This window comes from Capsicum annuum, chromosome 4 (genome assembly GCF_002878395.1).
Source record: "Capsicum annuum cultivar UCD-10X-F1 chromosome 4, UCD10Xv1.1, whole genome shotgun sequence".
NCBI classification, from domain to species: Eukaryota; Viridiplantae; Streptophyta; class Magnoliopsida; order Solanales; family Solanaceae; genus Capsicum; species Capsicum annuum.
In genome coordinates this window covers 212,438,604-212,455,908 of record NC_061114.1, presented here as the reverse complement: position 1 = coordinate 212,455,908, position 17,305 = coordinate 212,438,604, and the positions used below count along the sequence as shown (strand labels likewise).

The 17,305-nt window shown below is 36.0% G+C and overlaps 1 protein-coding gene across 3 annotated transcripts; it reads left to right on the top strand.

Moving 5' to 3' along the window:
- The first annotated feature begins 8,812 nt into the window (after window positions 1–8,812).
- LOC107867434 (31 kDa ribonucleoprotein, chloroplastic) lies at window positions 8,813–14,913 on the top strand. 3 transcript variants are annotated; one of them, XM_016713664.2, is made up of 5 exons: window positions 8,829–9,295; window positions 10,388–10,486; window positions 10,583–10,870; window positions 11,028–11,184; window positions 14,582–14,913. In XM_016713664.2, exons 1-4 carry the CDS (start codon window positions 8,942–8,944, stop codon window positions 11,142–11,144), a joined length of 858 nt encoding a protein of 285 aa, XP_016569150.1. In that variant the 5' UTR covers window positions 8,829–8,941; the 3' UTR covers window positions 11,145–11,184; window positions 14,582–14,913. The 3 variants fall into 3 exon arrangements, with proteins under 3 accessions (XP_016569149.1, XP_016569150.1, XP_016569151.1); XM_016713665.2 differs by lacking the exon at window positions 14,582–14,913 and adding an exon at window positions 11,857–14,268; XM_016713663.2 differs by lacking the exon at window positions 14,582–14,913 and having other exon boundaries at window positions 8,813–9,295; window positions 11,028–11,326.
- Window positions 14,914–17,305: the final 2,392 nt, after the last annotated feature.

The following is a 17,305-nucleotide window of genomic DNA, read 5'->3' as shown; positions in this document are numbered from 1 at the left end:
CGTTTTTACAAAGTTGACCCCCGAAATCCGAAATCACAATTTTTCAAACCGAGGGTCAAAATGAGATTTAAAAGCCGTAAAATTATACCACACATGTTACCACCCTATAATTGACATTCCGGATGTATTTTCCATCTGAGGTCGTTTCGATCAAAGTTGGTCCCACACCCATATTTCTAATTTTTTAACTTTTCGATCAATAGGTCGAAATAAGCTTGGGTGCTCGAGACCCAACTAAAGGTCTACCTAGCGTAAAATCGATCCAGAATTGCTGGCACAGTCCGTTCAGCCATCCATCACACAGATCAAAAGATATCTACATAAGTTCAAAATAAGGCTCTTAAAGCAATCAAAAATCACAATATCGCATAAATGGTACAAAAATGCATCGAAAATCATGTCAATCACCCCCACACCCCAAAAATACCATAATGCAATTACAGGAAGAGTTTAAATAATCATATCACACAGAAATGCACAATTCACATATTTCATCAAAAAGCTGGTCGTTACATATGTATATGAACAATTAAAATTTGAGAGAGAGAAAATTTATTACAAAAATTGGGAGAGATGGTAATTAAGAAGAAACTTGGCGGAATTTATGAAAATTGTCCATAATAATATACAAAATAGATTTTTGTTGTAAAAATATCTAGTGGTTAGTTCTCAAGATGCCACTTGGCTTAATTTTAGTCTAACTACTCTCCTTTATTATATATATAGATATGAAATAAATATGAAATGATTTAAAATTTAATATATACAATTCAAGAATTTTTTGATAGAATTTAAATATATTGTTGCGACTCAAATGCACACGCAAGTGCACGCGATCGTACAAGTAATATAGTGACTTAGACAGTCAGATATCATTCCCACGAGGACTAAGCAACTAGAAATTCAACCAACTTTTAGTTTTAGATAATGAGGTATTAAGTGTTGAATAGAATCAAGATGATTTAGAATTTAAGAATAAAAATGAAAATTAATGAATATAAGAGAGAATAAGTTGTGACAATCGCAAAGCAAGCATGGTTGTAAACAGTAATGATGAGAATTCCAGGGTTGAGGCATTTCGAACAATCATACAAATCTCTATTCTTTTCATAGCCTAATGGTTATCGGGTTGTTGATTCGTAAGGTTTATGCTACGTCTTGATATCCCGACCTCAAATCTTCTATCTATTGAATATTGCAGCTACTACTCCCGTAGAGATACAACAATTATTCTATATTCATAAAGTTATCTTCTTGCAATTGAATTAAGCAAGGTTGTATGTTTCTGATGTCGATGGGTTGTGGAAAAGGATTTTGGATGAGGCACATGAGTCACGCTATGTTGTTCATCCTGGATCTATTAAGATATATCATGATCTCAAGGAGATCTATTGGTGGAATGGCATGAATACGGATGTGGTTGATTTTATGGCCTAGTGCATAGTGTGTTAACAGGTTAAGGTTGAGAACATGAGGCCATGAGGGTTGTATCAAGAAATAAAGTTGCTCGAATGGAAATTGGAGATAATCAATATGGATTTTATTACTGGTTATCCTTGATCTAGAAATTAGTATGATTTGATTTGGGTTATCATGGATAGGATGAATAAGTCTACCCACTTCTTTCCAGTGCAGACTACCTTTTCGGCAAAGGATTATATGAAGCTGCATCTTTAAGAGATTGTGAAGCTGCATGGGGTACCTGTCTCTATTATTTCTGATCGTGGTCCACAGTTTACATCTCATTTCCAGAGGCCTTTCCAGAAAGGGTTGGGGACTAAGGTTAGTCTGAGTACTGCTTTTTATCCACAGTCGGATAGGAAAGCAGAGAGAACTATTTAGACATTTGAGAATATATTTTGGGCCTGTGTGATTGACTATGGTGACAATTGGATTGAGAATCTACCTTTGGTGAAGTTTTCTTACAACATTAGCTATCATTCAAGTATTTGTATGGCTCCTTTTGAGGCATTGTATGGTAGGAGGTATAGATCTTCTATTGGTTGGTTTGATCTTAGGAAAGCAGACATGTTTGGCCCAGATGTTGTTTATCAAGCAATAGAGAAGGTCAAGCTAATTTGAGATAGGCTTAAAGCTAAACAAAGTCGCCAAAAGTCATATACTTATGTTAGGCATAGAGACTTGGAGTTTGAGGTTAGGGATAGGGCGTTCCTCAAGTTATCTCCCATGAAGAGAGTAGTGCAGTTTGGTAAATAGGGAAAACTCAGTCCTCGATTCATTGGTCCTTATGTGATTTTGCGAAAAGTTGGCAATGTTTCTTATGAGTTGGAGTTTCCATATAGATTAAGTTTGGTTCATCTATCTTTCATGTTTCCATGTTGAGTAAGTGTGTTGTGATCCTTCTTCGGTTGTTCCTTTGGAAGGATTGAGTATTTTGGATTCTCTATCTTATGAAGAGGTCCTAGTTGAGATATTAGATAGGCAAGTTCGTCGATTGCGGACCAAGGTGTGGCATTAGGTAAGGTTCTATGGAAGAACCATAAGGTGGAAGAGGCTACTTGGGAAGCAGAAGAGGACATGAAGTCTAAGTATCCGCATCAGTTTTATGCTCCTGGGATTCATGCGGAAGGTATGCATCTTCAACACATCTTTATTTTATGAGTTTATTAAAGAAAAGATTAACATTTTTGCCTCTTTATTTTCAAACTTTGTTAAATAGATATTTGATAATGTAAAATGACTCTGTGTGTGGTTAAGCCTACCTTGTCCATTACTCGGGTAAAAATGTTCCTAGTATGAGAGACTGAAACATCTTGGTTTCGACCCTTAGAAAATTTCCTGGAATTTCTTTTGTCTAAACCTAATATGACTTATGGGTACGAGACGTATGTTGGTGTACAAGTGTTTTGGTCGTGTCGTATGCTGACCAGTATTAGTTGGTGGGATTGGTTTGATCACAGAAATAGGTACGACTTAGGGGTATGAGCCGTAAGGTTTGGTATGAGTTGTATCAGGGACTCGTATGGTAGGCAGTGTTTGATCCTCCTGGTATTTTATTCTACCAGGGATACGGGTTGTGGATACGGATCGTATGTTGTGGTTACGACTTGGTTAAATGAGTCATATATTGGACAGTCTTTGATCCAAGGGCTAAGGCTTGGATACGAGTAGTGGGTACCAATCGTATAGGAGGGTACGACTCATATAGGTCTATCATATCCTTGTGATGGGTTTTTAAGGGATTTAAGTAGGAGTATTCTGGACATTTCCCTACTTACCCTAACTAGGAACCACTAGTTCTAATACACTTAAGAGGTTATTTACCCTATTATCATATTCATTAACACTTAATAACTATTCCGAAACACTCCATAATTCTCTTATGATATTTTGGGAAAAAAGACTAGGGTTTCATCTTGAGGATTGTTTTGCAGCTTGTCTTGGTGATTTTTTTCATCAATTCTTTGGTATAAGGTATAATTCTCTTCCCTCATTGTAATTTCAATTAAAGGTATGATTTATATGATTGGTTTCATGGTTTTACTATTTCTTGATTATGGTTTTCAACTTTTGTTTGGGGGTTTTGATATTAAATGCTTGGCTATGGTTTCCCATGGTTTTAATTATGCTTTTATATGCATCAATGGTGGTTTTGAAAAATTGGATTGCATAGTAATGGTTTAATGGTCATTGGAATTGTTTTTCGTTATATTATACCCCCAAGGTATTTGATAAAATATTTATAAAGATATGTTCATTACATTGAATTCTTTTAATAGAAATCTTGCATGTTTTAAACTTGGTAAAGGAATTATACATGGTTTAAATGGTTTGAAAAAGACAAAGGCTAAATAGTTATTCTTGTGTAGAACATAGAAGTTTCTCAAGTGGTTTAATATGGTATTTGAAAAGGCACTTGAAAGTCCCATTAACCTAAATGGTTTGGCTATGGATATTACCTGCAAGTAAGGAGTGGTATGATGATACCACTAATATTGGCCTTCGTAAATTAATGGATAATGGTTTGGTTATTTGAAAACGGTTTTAATTGAGCATTAATGGCAGGGTGTATAGTAAAGCCATGGAAGGTGGAAGTTCCGTGGGGAAAAAAACTGGAAACTCATATTTGTTGATATGAGGATTGGTCTTAGTGGACCGTATGCATGATTTTACACTATTCAAGGATGTAATAGTCATCCCATAGGATAATTCCTTGGTCGTGTGACTACACGCACTAGGCCCTTTCACCAGGGAAGTTGAACCTATATAGCCGTGGGTGGTGTAGGACATCCAAGCTACATAGCCTAGGTAAAGGTTTTAAATGCATACTAAACCTAGTTCCCTTTTTTTGGAACTTATATATGTATGGTTGTATGCATTATGGGTGGTTTTACTTGGTTTATAACTGACATTATTTTATCCTTGAGATTCATGCTAATGATCACTCGCTAACCCCATCTACTGGCAACTGTTTACCTACACTATGTGGGAACCAGCTAATCTACTCCTCCTATTTAGCATATGGATTTGATATCGGCATTTGGACTGAAGTGGTGATTTTTCATCCTTTTGGAAGGCATCATTTCATGTTGTGAATAATGTTAGACACTTTTATTTTATTTTGGATATTAATTTTGGCCATGGTTGGGGGCATGTCCCAACCAGATCTGTTTACTTTTTTGGATAGAGTCTTTGTGGTACTTTTGGGGGTTGGTATGGGTGGGATCGATATTGGTGTCTGCCTTAGCATTGGAATAGGCTGGGAGGCTGGCATCATCAGACATAATTTCTCACTGTTTTGTCATATTACATTTTGTGATTGATTATCATATTATGCTTTGGTATTCCTATTTGGTTATGGCCTATGGTTTTGTTTGGTATGGTTGGGCGGTTAGTGTGGTACAATTGAACTCAGTTAGGTCGATCATGGTTGTAACCCTATCCGATTGTCTAAATAAGAACATCTATGATATCTTGTTAAATATTCAAAATTCATTCCATCTAAGGCAGGATATAGGTAGTTGGGTTGGGTAATAGTAGGCGGTCCCAATCCTGGTTGGACTTGAGATGCCTATTACAACAAGGCCCGAGTCTAGGTCGTGTTAGGTTTGAATGGTTTAAAGGTTTTAGAATGGTTTTAAATGGTATGAATAGTGTGAATGGTTTGGAGTGGTTAAATGGTAAATCCTTGATTGCTATGAAACTGATTTGAATGAAAACCTTACTAGGTACACGAGCATCCCCCAAGAGAACGAAATTATGAAAATTGGTTAAATGTTAAATGTCTTGTGGGGTACAAGGAAATCCCCCAAAAAAGTTTAATAATGAAATACTTGTGGGGTATACCCTAAAAAAGCTTAATAATGATGCACTTGCGGGGTACATGAGAATCACCCAATTAAACTTAATAACGTAACCTATGGGGTACAAGGGATTCCCCTAAGGTTGGCTAAGGACATTGCTTGCAAGTTATAGTCGGTATGATGATACCACTTGCAATAGACTTGGTTGATAATAATGGAATAATGGTTTGGTTGAATCGTAATGATTTTAGTTGGGCAATAATGGCTGGTTGGGATAGCTAACCGTGAAGGTAGGAGTCCAAGGGAAGAACACTGAAAACTCATATTTACCGACATGAGGGTTGGTCATGGCTACCACATATGATACTTATGAGATACACAGGAATCCTCTAAGAACACTTTACATATGTATCATAGAGAGGGAAGGGTACTCGAAAATTCCCTACTCTTATGGTATCTCCGATTTGTGCGGCTACATGCACTGGGGCCCATTTATGGGGTTAGATATTTTAATACCCCAAACTTTTTCTTAAGCATAATTTTGTCTCTAGAGGGTTAAGGAATGATTTACTAAGTGATTAACGTTTAAACCATATGGAGCTTCCCTAATTTCACTTTTTATTATGTGAAAAATTTAATTAGCTTTCCAATGATATAAGATCCGTCCAAATCCGATAATCAGACAAGAAGTTATGGATAATCTAAGTTCTAGTCGTAAAACACCATCATTTTAGTGTTTGGCGCATCACAAAGAGGATCTATGTAATAATTATCAAATTCCAGTGGAACTTCGCGATAGTGGCACGTCACAGAGGACCCCAATTTCCCAATAGTCAATTTCCAATGGCCTAGCGAAATCATGACGCGTCGCGCTAAGGACCCAATTCAAAATTGCCAATTGCCAGTAAAGCAATACGATTGTACCACATCGCGCCAAGCTTTCAGGTCTCATCCAAGGTGGCAATGCGATACCACCACATCGCGCCACCATGTATTTTCCTATTTGGCAATTTCTAGAGACACTGCGTGATAGTGCTACGTCGCGCCAAGGGTAAAAATTGGGACATTTCAGTTAATTCAGAGATTTATTTCCAAGGGCTTTTAGGTCTTTTTCCCTCATTCCAGTCAGCCTAAACACGAAATTAAAGCCCTAAATAGCCTATTATCCTATTATTTGCTCACTTATCTCAAGAAATAAAAGCTTTCTCTCTAAAATACAAAATCCTAGCCTCAAGAATCAAGGTCAAAACTCAAGAATTTCTTCAAGCACCTTCAGGAACTAATAACCCAAGGTATGTTAGGTGTTCATCTATGGATTCCTTTCACCAATAAAGTCCACGAATCCGTTTTCAAAATACAAGATTGTTGAATTATGAATTCCACGCTTGAATTGAATTAAAATTCATGTTCATGTTATTGTTGGATTTTAGTCCATGATTAAATTACACGCTTTTATGAAATAAATCATTGAATGTGTTGAATTACATGATCTTCATGATAAACCCTTCAATTTTCAAGTTGATTGATGTAGCCATGATAACTATATGTTTTGATTATTGTATAACCTAAGCATGCTCTCCATGTGTTTGATAAAATGCCTATGTGAATGAAATAGTTCCATTATAACATGATAGCATGTATTCCCCATTCATGTGTAAGTAGATGCATTACAAGTGTTTGATTAAATGTCTCTATGAGTGAACTATGGATAAGTTACATTGTTATGATTTTTAAGAGTATATTATGTTTTAGCTTTCATGCTATTGAGTCCTGGGGTATTTATTACCCGACAATTTAGCTGTGTGGCTAGAGCCAGTGTCAGTTATAGAATCTTAGTCATGTCACGATCAGTAGTACTCTCTGTCAGTTACAGAACTCAGTCAGTTACCGAACTCAGGAAAACTCAGTAAGCTCTGTATCAGTCCAGTGCAGTTCAGTATACTCAGTTCAGTGTCTTTTAGTTGGGAGGAGGATTCAGCACCGAGTGAACCCAAGAATGGGGGATCACCTGTCAGTAGAGGGTGTGATTTCTAAAAGCAATCCTTGCATTCCAGAACTATGTAGTAGCGTACGTTGAGTTATCAAAACTGTTAGTTGAGGGTTGATGAGGTTTTTTAACCTGACAGATGAGGGTTCCACCATTCTCATTAGAGTACCTACTAGATGAGGGTAACTCTTCAGTGTCTTTACTCGTGGCACGATACAGACACCCTTCCAACTAGGGTCACGGGTTGGACCCCAACTCAGTTATCTTATCTTATTTACTTAAAGTAATGTATGATTTACCATTTGCTGCTGTTTTATTCATCATCTTCTGCTTTATTATCATCATCTTCTATTTCATTATCTTCCTCGACTAATGCTGAAGCATATGCAAAGGGTTCTCCTCAAGGAAGTCAATGGATATTCCCTCCCTTATGAATTCTGGTTCGTCCTTATATTTGAGGAGTATACATCACCTCCATACATCACCTCCCACAAACTCCACATAAATTTATACTTAGCATATTGTTGTTGAGTTCTTGGTTTTTGTTTCTAGAAAATTGGTTACGGAGCTCACCTTTTGAAGAAAATATCATTACATCCATAACCATAGATCTGGCTCTTCTATTTCTACGGATGGATTATTATTTGCAGCCTTAGATATTGATTTTAAATCTTATTTGATTAATTTATTATGCGATGGACACTGAAAATACTCCCAAAAGCTTTTTCAAAATTTAAGCATAAAGAACGTAATGTGTTTTAGATATTCTATTGGAACATACAACAACACAGGGTGTTTAGATGAGATTTTATTGACAAATTTAAGAGGTAGTCTATAATATTTCGCCTATAAAAATATACTCTAGCATCTATGGGTGTGACCTACTAATTTGATTTGATGAAGTGTGATGAACGTCAGATCACACTAGGTGATTTCTTCTCATCTATTCTAATCTTAGTAAACAATGTTACTTGATCCTTGTTGTTGATGGACGGTGGCACAGAAAAAAAAAAAGCTCTAGATAATACTTCGTTGAGAATAGAAATAACTCTTTTATCACTTGAGATGACTCAGTGGGTTTGGAGGGTGGTTCACATGAATGAAGGGTTCGAATACATCACAATACTTTCAGAGTTGAATCTGATGCATATGACTTGCCTAATATGATTTATATTCGTGTGGTATGCAAGTTATTACACAATAAGAGATTTACTCGGTATGCACAAAATGCCCATCCAAAGAGCATAAATTTGTAATAGAGATTTTAGCAATTGCTGGTTATTTGGGGATTCGGAAAAGAAAAACTCAATTATGCATATAGTAATAATACTTCCTCCGATTCAAAATAGTTAACCTTTTTGACTTGATATTTTTCTTAAAAAAATATTTATTAAAGGTTTATTTTACAGTATTAGTCTTATTAATTATATTTTGAAAATATAAATTTGAATAAATATAATTTGTTTCTCACTTAATATTAAGAATGATATTAAAAAAATAAAATAAAATACTTTTAATTTTATTATAAATTAAAACAAATATTTTAAAAAGCAGAGAACTAAAACGAAAAGGAGGTATCCGTAATAAAAAGTGGAAATTCCATTGGAGTTTAGGAGCCTTATCCAGTCGTGTCCTTAATTCCAAACTATCCCCCAATCCCAACTGCAGCAGCCTTTGGAATTGGCCATCAATGGCGTTACTTCGCCTACTATGTTCTCCATCCCTATTTCCCTCTTCCACCCACTTCCCTCCTTCATCTTCACCCACTTTCTTTCCTCCCCATTCTACTACTTCCATCTATTCTTTGCATTCTACTACTACTACTACTTTTTTATCCCCATTAAGAATCTCCATCAAACCCCAAACACCTTACCTTTACATCTCCCATTGCTCTTCTTCCACCCAAACTCCACAAACTGAAAATGAATCACAAGAAGATGAAAGTTTGAATACTAGAATTCTTGCTCAGAATACTCCTTGGGCCTATACAGCTGATGACCTTCGCCCTCTCTTTCAGAAATACGGCACTGTTGAAGATATTGAGGTCTGCTCCTTTTCTCAAAACTTCTGCTTTTTCAAACACCAGTCCATTTTTACTATATCAGCCTTTCAGTATAATAAATAAAATGTTTTGGAAAATGACTACAGTTGGTAATAAGGGAAAATTAGGAACTCATTGATAAAGTAAAGTAGAGTGGATAAGTAAAAGTGAATGGAGGGAGTAATGTTTTCGGCCGAAAATGTTTGTAACTTGTGTACCATTGCCTAGTGTTTGGTTGAGCATGTGGCATACAATAATAATACATGGGTGCAGGATAGGATATGAGTATAAAGCTTTTAGCTTTGACTTTTTAGTACTACAATAATATATCCCTGTAGTTCCACAAGTGGGGTCTGGGGTCTCAAGTTTGGGGAGGGTAGAATGTATATGGACTTTTACCCCGTCTTTGTGGGGTAGACAGGCTAGCTACGATCTCTTAGTAGTATTGGAAGTTGAAAAGTTGAAGGGGGGCCTTGGCGTAACTGATAAAGTTGCTTCATATGAATAGGGCGCCATGGTCTCGAGCTGTGGAAACAGCCTCCTGCAGAAATGCAGGGTAAGACTGCGTATAATAGACCCTTGTAGTCCGGGGAAGAACTTAGTGTTATGGATAAGAAAGTGGGAAAGGAAACTGTCTCACTTCCATAGGTGAAAGAACTCTACTTTTGATGGAGAAATTTTCTTTGTAATCAAATACTGGAAAGTAGATGACATAAGATAATATTTGGTTGAGTATAAAGTAGGTGACATGATAATGATATACTAGGTGAAGTATAAGGTATGATGATAGAGTTTTGGTGATAATTTTTAGTATTAAAGGTTGGAAGCATTGTTGTAACGTTGGTTTTATGAATTAAGAATTATGATAGTTGGAGAGGAAAATGACTTCTAACCATAAGTTAAGGAAGTCACTTTTTCCTTTTGATGAAGCATCTTTTAAAGGAAATTATCTTATAACCAAATACTAAAAAATGGTTTTAGGTGGAAAATATTTTTGCTGTACCAAACTTGCCTGAACTCGTTATGTTTCTTTAAGGTTTGATTATACTTTAAGTTTTTCTGAGATGGGTTTGTCATCTGCTGTTTGTTCTCAAGGTTGCAATGTATAACAAGACAAGAAGCAGGGGTTTAGTCTTTGTCACAATGGGTTCACATGAGGAAGCTAAAGCAGTTCTTGAAAATCTTGAAGCGTATGTAAGGATTTCGAATGTTAACTCTGAAAATTCTGTCAGTATTTTGACTTTTTTGAGCTGAGTTTGGATTACATTATTGGTTGTTGACATTTGACAGGAACTTGAGGGTAGACCTTTGAGACTTGCATGGGCTAAGCCAAAGACTAAGAAACCCTCTTCTCCTCCGCGATCCAAGCCGTTGCCTGTACACAATCTCTTTGTGGCTAATTTGCATTTCGAAGCAAGGTCCAAAGACCTGCTGGAATTCTTTAAGGCTAATGGGGCTAATGTTGTTTCTGCTGAAGTCATATTCAATGATAATCCCAGACGATCTGCAGGATATGGATTTGTTTCATTTACCACGAAGGCGGAAGCTGACGCAGCATTATCCTCCGTTAATGGAAAGGTAATTTTGGGTTTGGGTGCTTGTTCTGATGAATTTCAGTTCCCATTTTTTGAATGTTCATAGCGGTTCTTATAGTTTATTTACTCTTTTTTCGTGGACTTGAACTTTGGATCTGGTTAATGTCAAAAACTTGATTTGATTATATCTTTATCCATAGGAATTTATGGGGAGAGCTATAAGGGTGGCACATAGTAAAAGATTTCTGAGAGCAGAGACAAAAAAGACCATCCAGCCCCAAGAACAGCCATCTGAATTGGTCTCTGTGGCAGAATGAGCTAATGTTGCTGAAATTTGAAAGTTAATCCTACGAGGAAGTGAGTTTCTATGACTCTTTGTTTGTATAGTAGAATCCGGGCAGACATCTTCAAAAATTTTGTCAGAATTTTTTATATAGCTTCATGTACATTCCCTGTTTCATTGATTTCCTCTATTATCCGGATTACCTTCTGTTTTCTATCTCTTTGTTTTGTTTAGATGTGAGGAAAATATGTTTAGTCACGTATAATTTTTTAGAGAAATGTTAGTCCAGTGGTGACATCTCCTCCAAATTGGCATTGCAAGAGAATCACTAATGGTAGGCATATTCTCTATTATAATTGAATGCAGTAATTCTTGGTCTACCCATATATATGAAAATGCATTCTGGTGACGTATTGGTCCTGTGGTTAGTTGCAATGAAACAATATTTGTTCTGGCAAATTATGAATCATTACAGACTTCCCAACATTTGATATGTTAAAATTTTATCAACTTGTTGTCCTTTTGGTTTAGAAAGTTGATTAAATCAATTCATTGTTCAACTTAGAGATCCTCAGATGTTGACCTCACCAGCTGCCTAATTTTGCATTCAACGACCAAAACAATTTGAATTGCGACTTAGGGGTTATTAGCTGTCTAAATTACTAAGTTTCTTCAAGCTGCATATTCTGTTGATTCTCTACTTTGGTTTCTGGAAGCAGCATGCTGGTAATTCATTTTTATTTCAGCCCATGAACAACAGATATATACTTTCTGATGAGAGCCATACTCAATTTGCCGCCTTGCCATTAAGAGAGTCAATTCATTAGCTCATATAACTTGCTGTAACAGTTCAATATTTTAGCAAATATATGATGCTGGGGTAGCACGATGGAGTAGGATCACAGCTATCTGTTTCTTCCCCTGTGTATTATTTTATCATTAACATCTAATTGTCTTCATTTTGCCCATTTTTCCGACATATACACTCATCTCCTTAATATTATGAACAAGCATTTAATTTGGAGTCACAGTTTTTCACGATTAATTGTCAAATGGCCTTCTTGCGTTTACCCTACTTAATTTAGGTGACCCATTTGCTTATCTATCCGGAAGTAACATCCCAATACCCTTGATTACCTTACTGTCTCCGTTCATGCTCTAGCCTGCATTTACTCCTATTTCCTCATACTAACTTAACAATTCATAAGTATGTAAGGTGTGTCATTCTCTCTATTACATTTCATTTTCAACTTATTTGCATTATCACTTGCTTTGTCATCTGCTTTTTATCGTGACAGTTTTTTTGTCTGATTTAAGTTCTTAGCACCTTTGTCTTCAATCAACAATTAAGAAATCACTTAAAACGTATGTGCATCTTTTTTTAATTATTATTTTTGGGATAAGTTAACGATTATTATTAAGTTACCATGATGGTACTAAAAAGATACAAAAGACCTGCAGGGAATGGCCATGCAATCAGTTACATCCATCTCCCAAGTAAATCTAGAAAATCCATATATTGGCTAAGACTATCCACCATACATGATACAACTTACTCCAGAAATATAAATTTTGGAGGCATTTATTCTTGATTCTGGAGATGCAATTGTTCCAAATTTCAAAACACGTCTTGTTCCTCTCTAGCCAAATAGTCCAGAATATACATATAGAGATGGTCCTCGAGATCTGCTTCAATGCTCTTGGAGTTCTCTGATGTTGCCAACATTCCATCAAATCTCTTACCTTCAGTGGCATTACCCAATAGACTCCATATATATTTAGGAACAAATCCTAGCATAGTCTAGTTAGTTTGCAGAGTAGGAGGAGGTGATCTACTGTTTTTTGGTCATTGTAACATAAATAGCTTCTATTGCACAATAGGAATCCTCTTTTCTGCAAGTTGTTTTGAGTTAGGGAGGCTGCCCAAGAGGCAACCCACCCAAACCATGATGCCTTGAACCTGCCTTAATCTTCCAAGTCGGCTTCCAAAGCAGTTATCATCCCATTATCAACTTGCTTCATTTGTAAACTATGGCAGTTGCTGACAAAGAAACTCTCGTCTAGTTGCTGCCCAACTGAGAGTATCCTGTTTGTTTTGAATAATCTGGAAGATAAGAGTAAACTACGAAAACGACAATAAACTACGATAACGAAGGATCGAAGATAAAAGGATAGATAAAGCAAGCAAATAGATAGACACAAAGAAGGAATTGAAAAGCAAATAAAGGGTATATTAAACCCTAAATCCTCAATCCAATAATCCTACAAAGCACCTAAATCTTACATAAACCACAAGGAAATCGAACTCCCAAGCAACCAACATTTTCAAACGATTGTTCACCGTAAGCTAATCCAAGCTCACTCACACTCACAAGAGTGTAATTGTTCATTAGCATCAAAGTTTGTCTAAAAATGAAAGAGAAACTATTATTTATAGCCAAGTGCTAATTATTACAATTATGGGCCCAAAAGTGACCCATTTCAGCAAATTGGGCACATGCCCACGCAGACCAAGCATCTGCCCACGCATGTGGCTTCGCAGGAGCCTCTGGAAAGTCATCTGCCGATGCATCTCATTCACCTGCGAACGCAGGTGGCTTCGCAGGTGCCCCCTGTGCTTCTCCAAGTTCTTCTTTGCCTCCTTTTGACCTCTGCAAGGCACCTTGACCCTTCTTGGATGTAATCACCATCTCATGGCACCCTTTTGATCGCAATAAGGGGTCGTCAAGGTCCTAAGGCATTTTGGATTGTATCAGCAGGGCTCCAGCAAGTGACAGAAGTCTTCTACTGTGCTCGAGAAAAGAACACTTGGCGCTAAAGAATGGATTTTGGGCCTACCTCAACCGAAAAGCTAGATAGCTCAAGAGGAAGGATCACCCAAGACCCATTCCATAACCACCGATGTGGGACTTCTTCACACATCACAATACTTGATACTGTATCATCATGAGTGCACCATGATTTGTACTAACTTGTAAGGACATGAGTGAAACATTCTCCACCTCCAGCTGTGCTCGTACTTGTTTCTGCTTTTATATAAACAGCAGTTCCTTTATTATTCTATCATTCTCCATAGTATTTGAACCCTAATATTTTTAATAAAATTTTATATTAGCCACGTATTACCACCTCACACATCACCGAGTATAGGTCCTGAACTATAACATAATCTCTGCTATTACTTTCCAAAACTATACTTCCTGCTCCAAATTCAATCCTCCTGTTTGATTGGCGTGGATTTTAAAATGAGGCTGTGTAGAATGGCTACGGTAGTCTGCTGATGCCAGTTTTCCCCATCCCCTGGCAGCTACAATTCCTTTCTTTTAAATTATTTCAAATACTTTTTTTTTGGTCTAGCTCTAATCATTCCTGTTATCGTTTCCTTTAGTCCTGCTTCCCCTCCTCTCTACGTAAAATTCACTAACTGAGTTGTTTCTTTTCCTTTCTTATTCTTTCCCTTCTTCCCTGCAGTATCATTCTCTTCTGACCAAGGGCTTCCAATAGAGAAATGGAAGTTCATAGTTTTGGCAATGGAAGCCGATGCTATAAGCAGAAAAAAGGGGGCTGGCTTATGAACTATTGTCTTGTCCATGTATCAAACTGCCTGATTGATCCTTTTAGGAGTTCATTGCTTTAAGAAGATGAAAAGTAGTTATAAACTTTTTGTTTTAAGGTAGGTTTCAGAAGTGAATACTTGGGTTTATGAACTCATTGAACAGTACATTTCTACAGAAATCACCTATATTTGGTGCAACATCACTTTTCTTATTTACCACTGTTCAACTCATCTTGAATTATTTTCATTTAGTCTATGGTTTCCGCCATTTCACATATTTGCATTCTTTATTTATTAGAGTATGTTTTGGAGTGTGGGGCACCTTTTAAGTTTTACATATATGGTTATACAGTGTAACATATGGGTTCACGTGTATTAAATAGCATTTGCTGAGACCCATTAAATATCTGTGATTACGTGATTGTGCACCTAGTTATTTTTGTATATTAACTTGAGGTTGCTATCCGAACTCATAAACTTCACGTCATGAATTCGCCTTTTAATTTTGACGGTTACTTTTTAAGCCTGATAAAAGTCGCAGCTCAAGATATGTTAAAGAAGGTAGTCATCAAAAAAAGCAAAAAAGTAAACCCACTAAACTAGAGTGATGTTGAAGTGCTACCAGAATTTCAGGTAAGATGTAACATTTGAATTGATATCATTACTATCATTAGCCAAATCCTCCGAATCCCATGTCAGAGAATTCTTCCTTTTAGTTAATTCTGATCTTTACTACAACCCAGACCTGCATTAAGACCCCAACTTATTCGTATTTACACCGTAAGGCCCATTTAAGAAGAAGCGTTCCCTAACAAGATTGTTTTTCACTCTCGAACTCGAACCCGATACGTTGAATTAAGAAGGGATAGATCAGAATTAAGAACAGATGGATCATATTCATTCCAGCACAACCTTCAACGATCCATCTTATGTTATTACTTCCCTGACAAATAGGGGCGGACCTGTGGTGCTTCGGCACCTGTTAAATCTGACACAGATTAGGTATAATTATATAAACAATATATAGAAATTGGTATAAGAGTCGAAAGAGCACCCAGGAAGCCAATAAGATAGCTAGGTATTTTAATTTTCAAACGACAACTTAAAGCTTTGAACATCAATATATGTTTGAACCTCCCTGAGGCATCCACGATCCTAAATTCTGGGTCCGCCACTGCTGTCAAATGATCAAGTTGGAACTAGGGCAACTAACGGAGCAGGCGCAGGAGGGGGAGCAGTTCGCCCAACCCTCTGCAGCCTAACGTCCCCACCAAAATTAGTTTTCTAATCAAATAAATGTTTTTTTTAAAACCAATGTGCACTATTATCAACTTCAAATTTGAAATATGAAATTTAAGATGAAGACAAGTTTTAAGAGTTCTTTTACGTTTTCATTCACAAAACATCCAACTTTCAAATACGCGTTTTCAACTTAACTTCTTCCAAGGATCAGTCAATCAATGTTTAAACGCCCATTTGTAGCAATGTAATGCTCAGTTTGAAGACTCAAAATCACAAATAAGTTGGTATGAACTATTTGTGATTCAAATGAAAAATAATGGTTTCTAGCGGAAGTCGAATTGAAGGTAAAATAAAGTAAAGACCTCACCATAAGAAATGATTAAAATTTGAAATAAACATTCCAATTATAACAATATGAGAATTTGACATCTAAAACAGTTGTTAGATTGTCTCAATCGTGGGTCGTTGTATGACAACTACTATCATAGTTTTCATGGTAATTCTTGGTAACGTTGTACATTTGGCTTCCTGGTATTCATAGATATAATTTGAATTGTAATACTCTCTCCTTTCATTTTTACTTGCTATATTTTGACTTAGCACATTCATTAAAAAAATAATTATTGATAAGATTATTTTGTCATACTACCCTATTAATTAATGTGTAGTAGTACTATTTATGTCATGAGAATAATTTAAAAAATAAGCAATTAATGCTGGTGTATAACAGAAATTTTTTTAGTACTTTATTTTTACTTGTCACTAATTTACTCATTGAATTTCTATTTTTACTAGTCATTTTTTGACATATCAAAAAAAAGATAACTTCTTCTTTTTCTATTTTGTCCTTAGCGTTAATTGTTTTTTTATAAACTAATTTCAAAGCACAATGTAAATATTATTTAATAAGGATATTATGATAAAATAATTATGTTATTAATTATTTTTCTTAATTGATGTGTCAAATCAAAATTTGACTAGTAAAACCGAATGGAGGGAGTAGTATGAGTTACTAAATTCACAGACTTACCGTCAGTGAAATTTCTTTTCCTTGATTGTTAGTGTGAAAAATTATGTGTAGATCAAATACACACTGAACATTTCCCTGTTACTGAGATTAAACGTTCTTAGAATTGTATTAGACTATTTTCGTATAAACAAAATTTAACACGTTCGCAAAAAAATATGCAAATTTCTGAAATCATAGGAGGATTGAAAACTAATTTTCGCAAGATAAAAAAATATATAAGGAAGAGAAAAAAAAATGATTGACACTTTTATTGAGGTAGGCATGTGGTGGGACCTCCAACTCCACCTTTACACCATTTTGATGAATTGTTGGGTGAATATTTTGTGGAGTAAATAAATAATTATCCTGATATTGGTCGAGTTTTGCA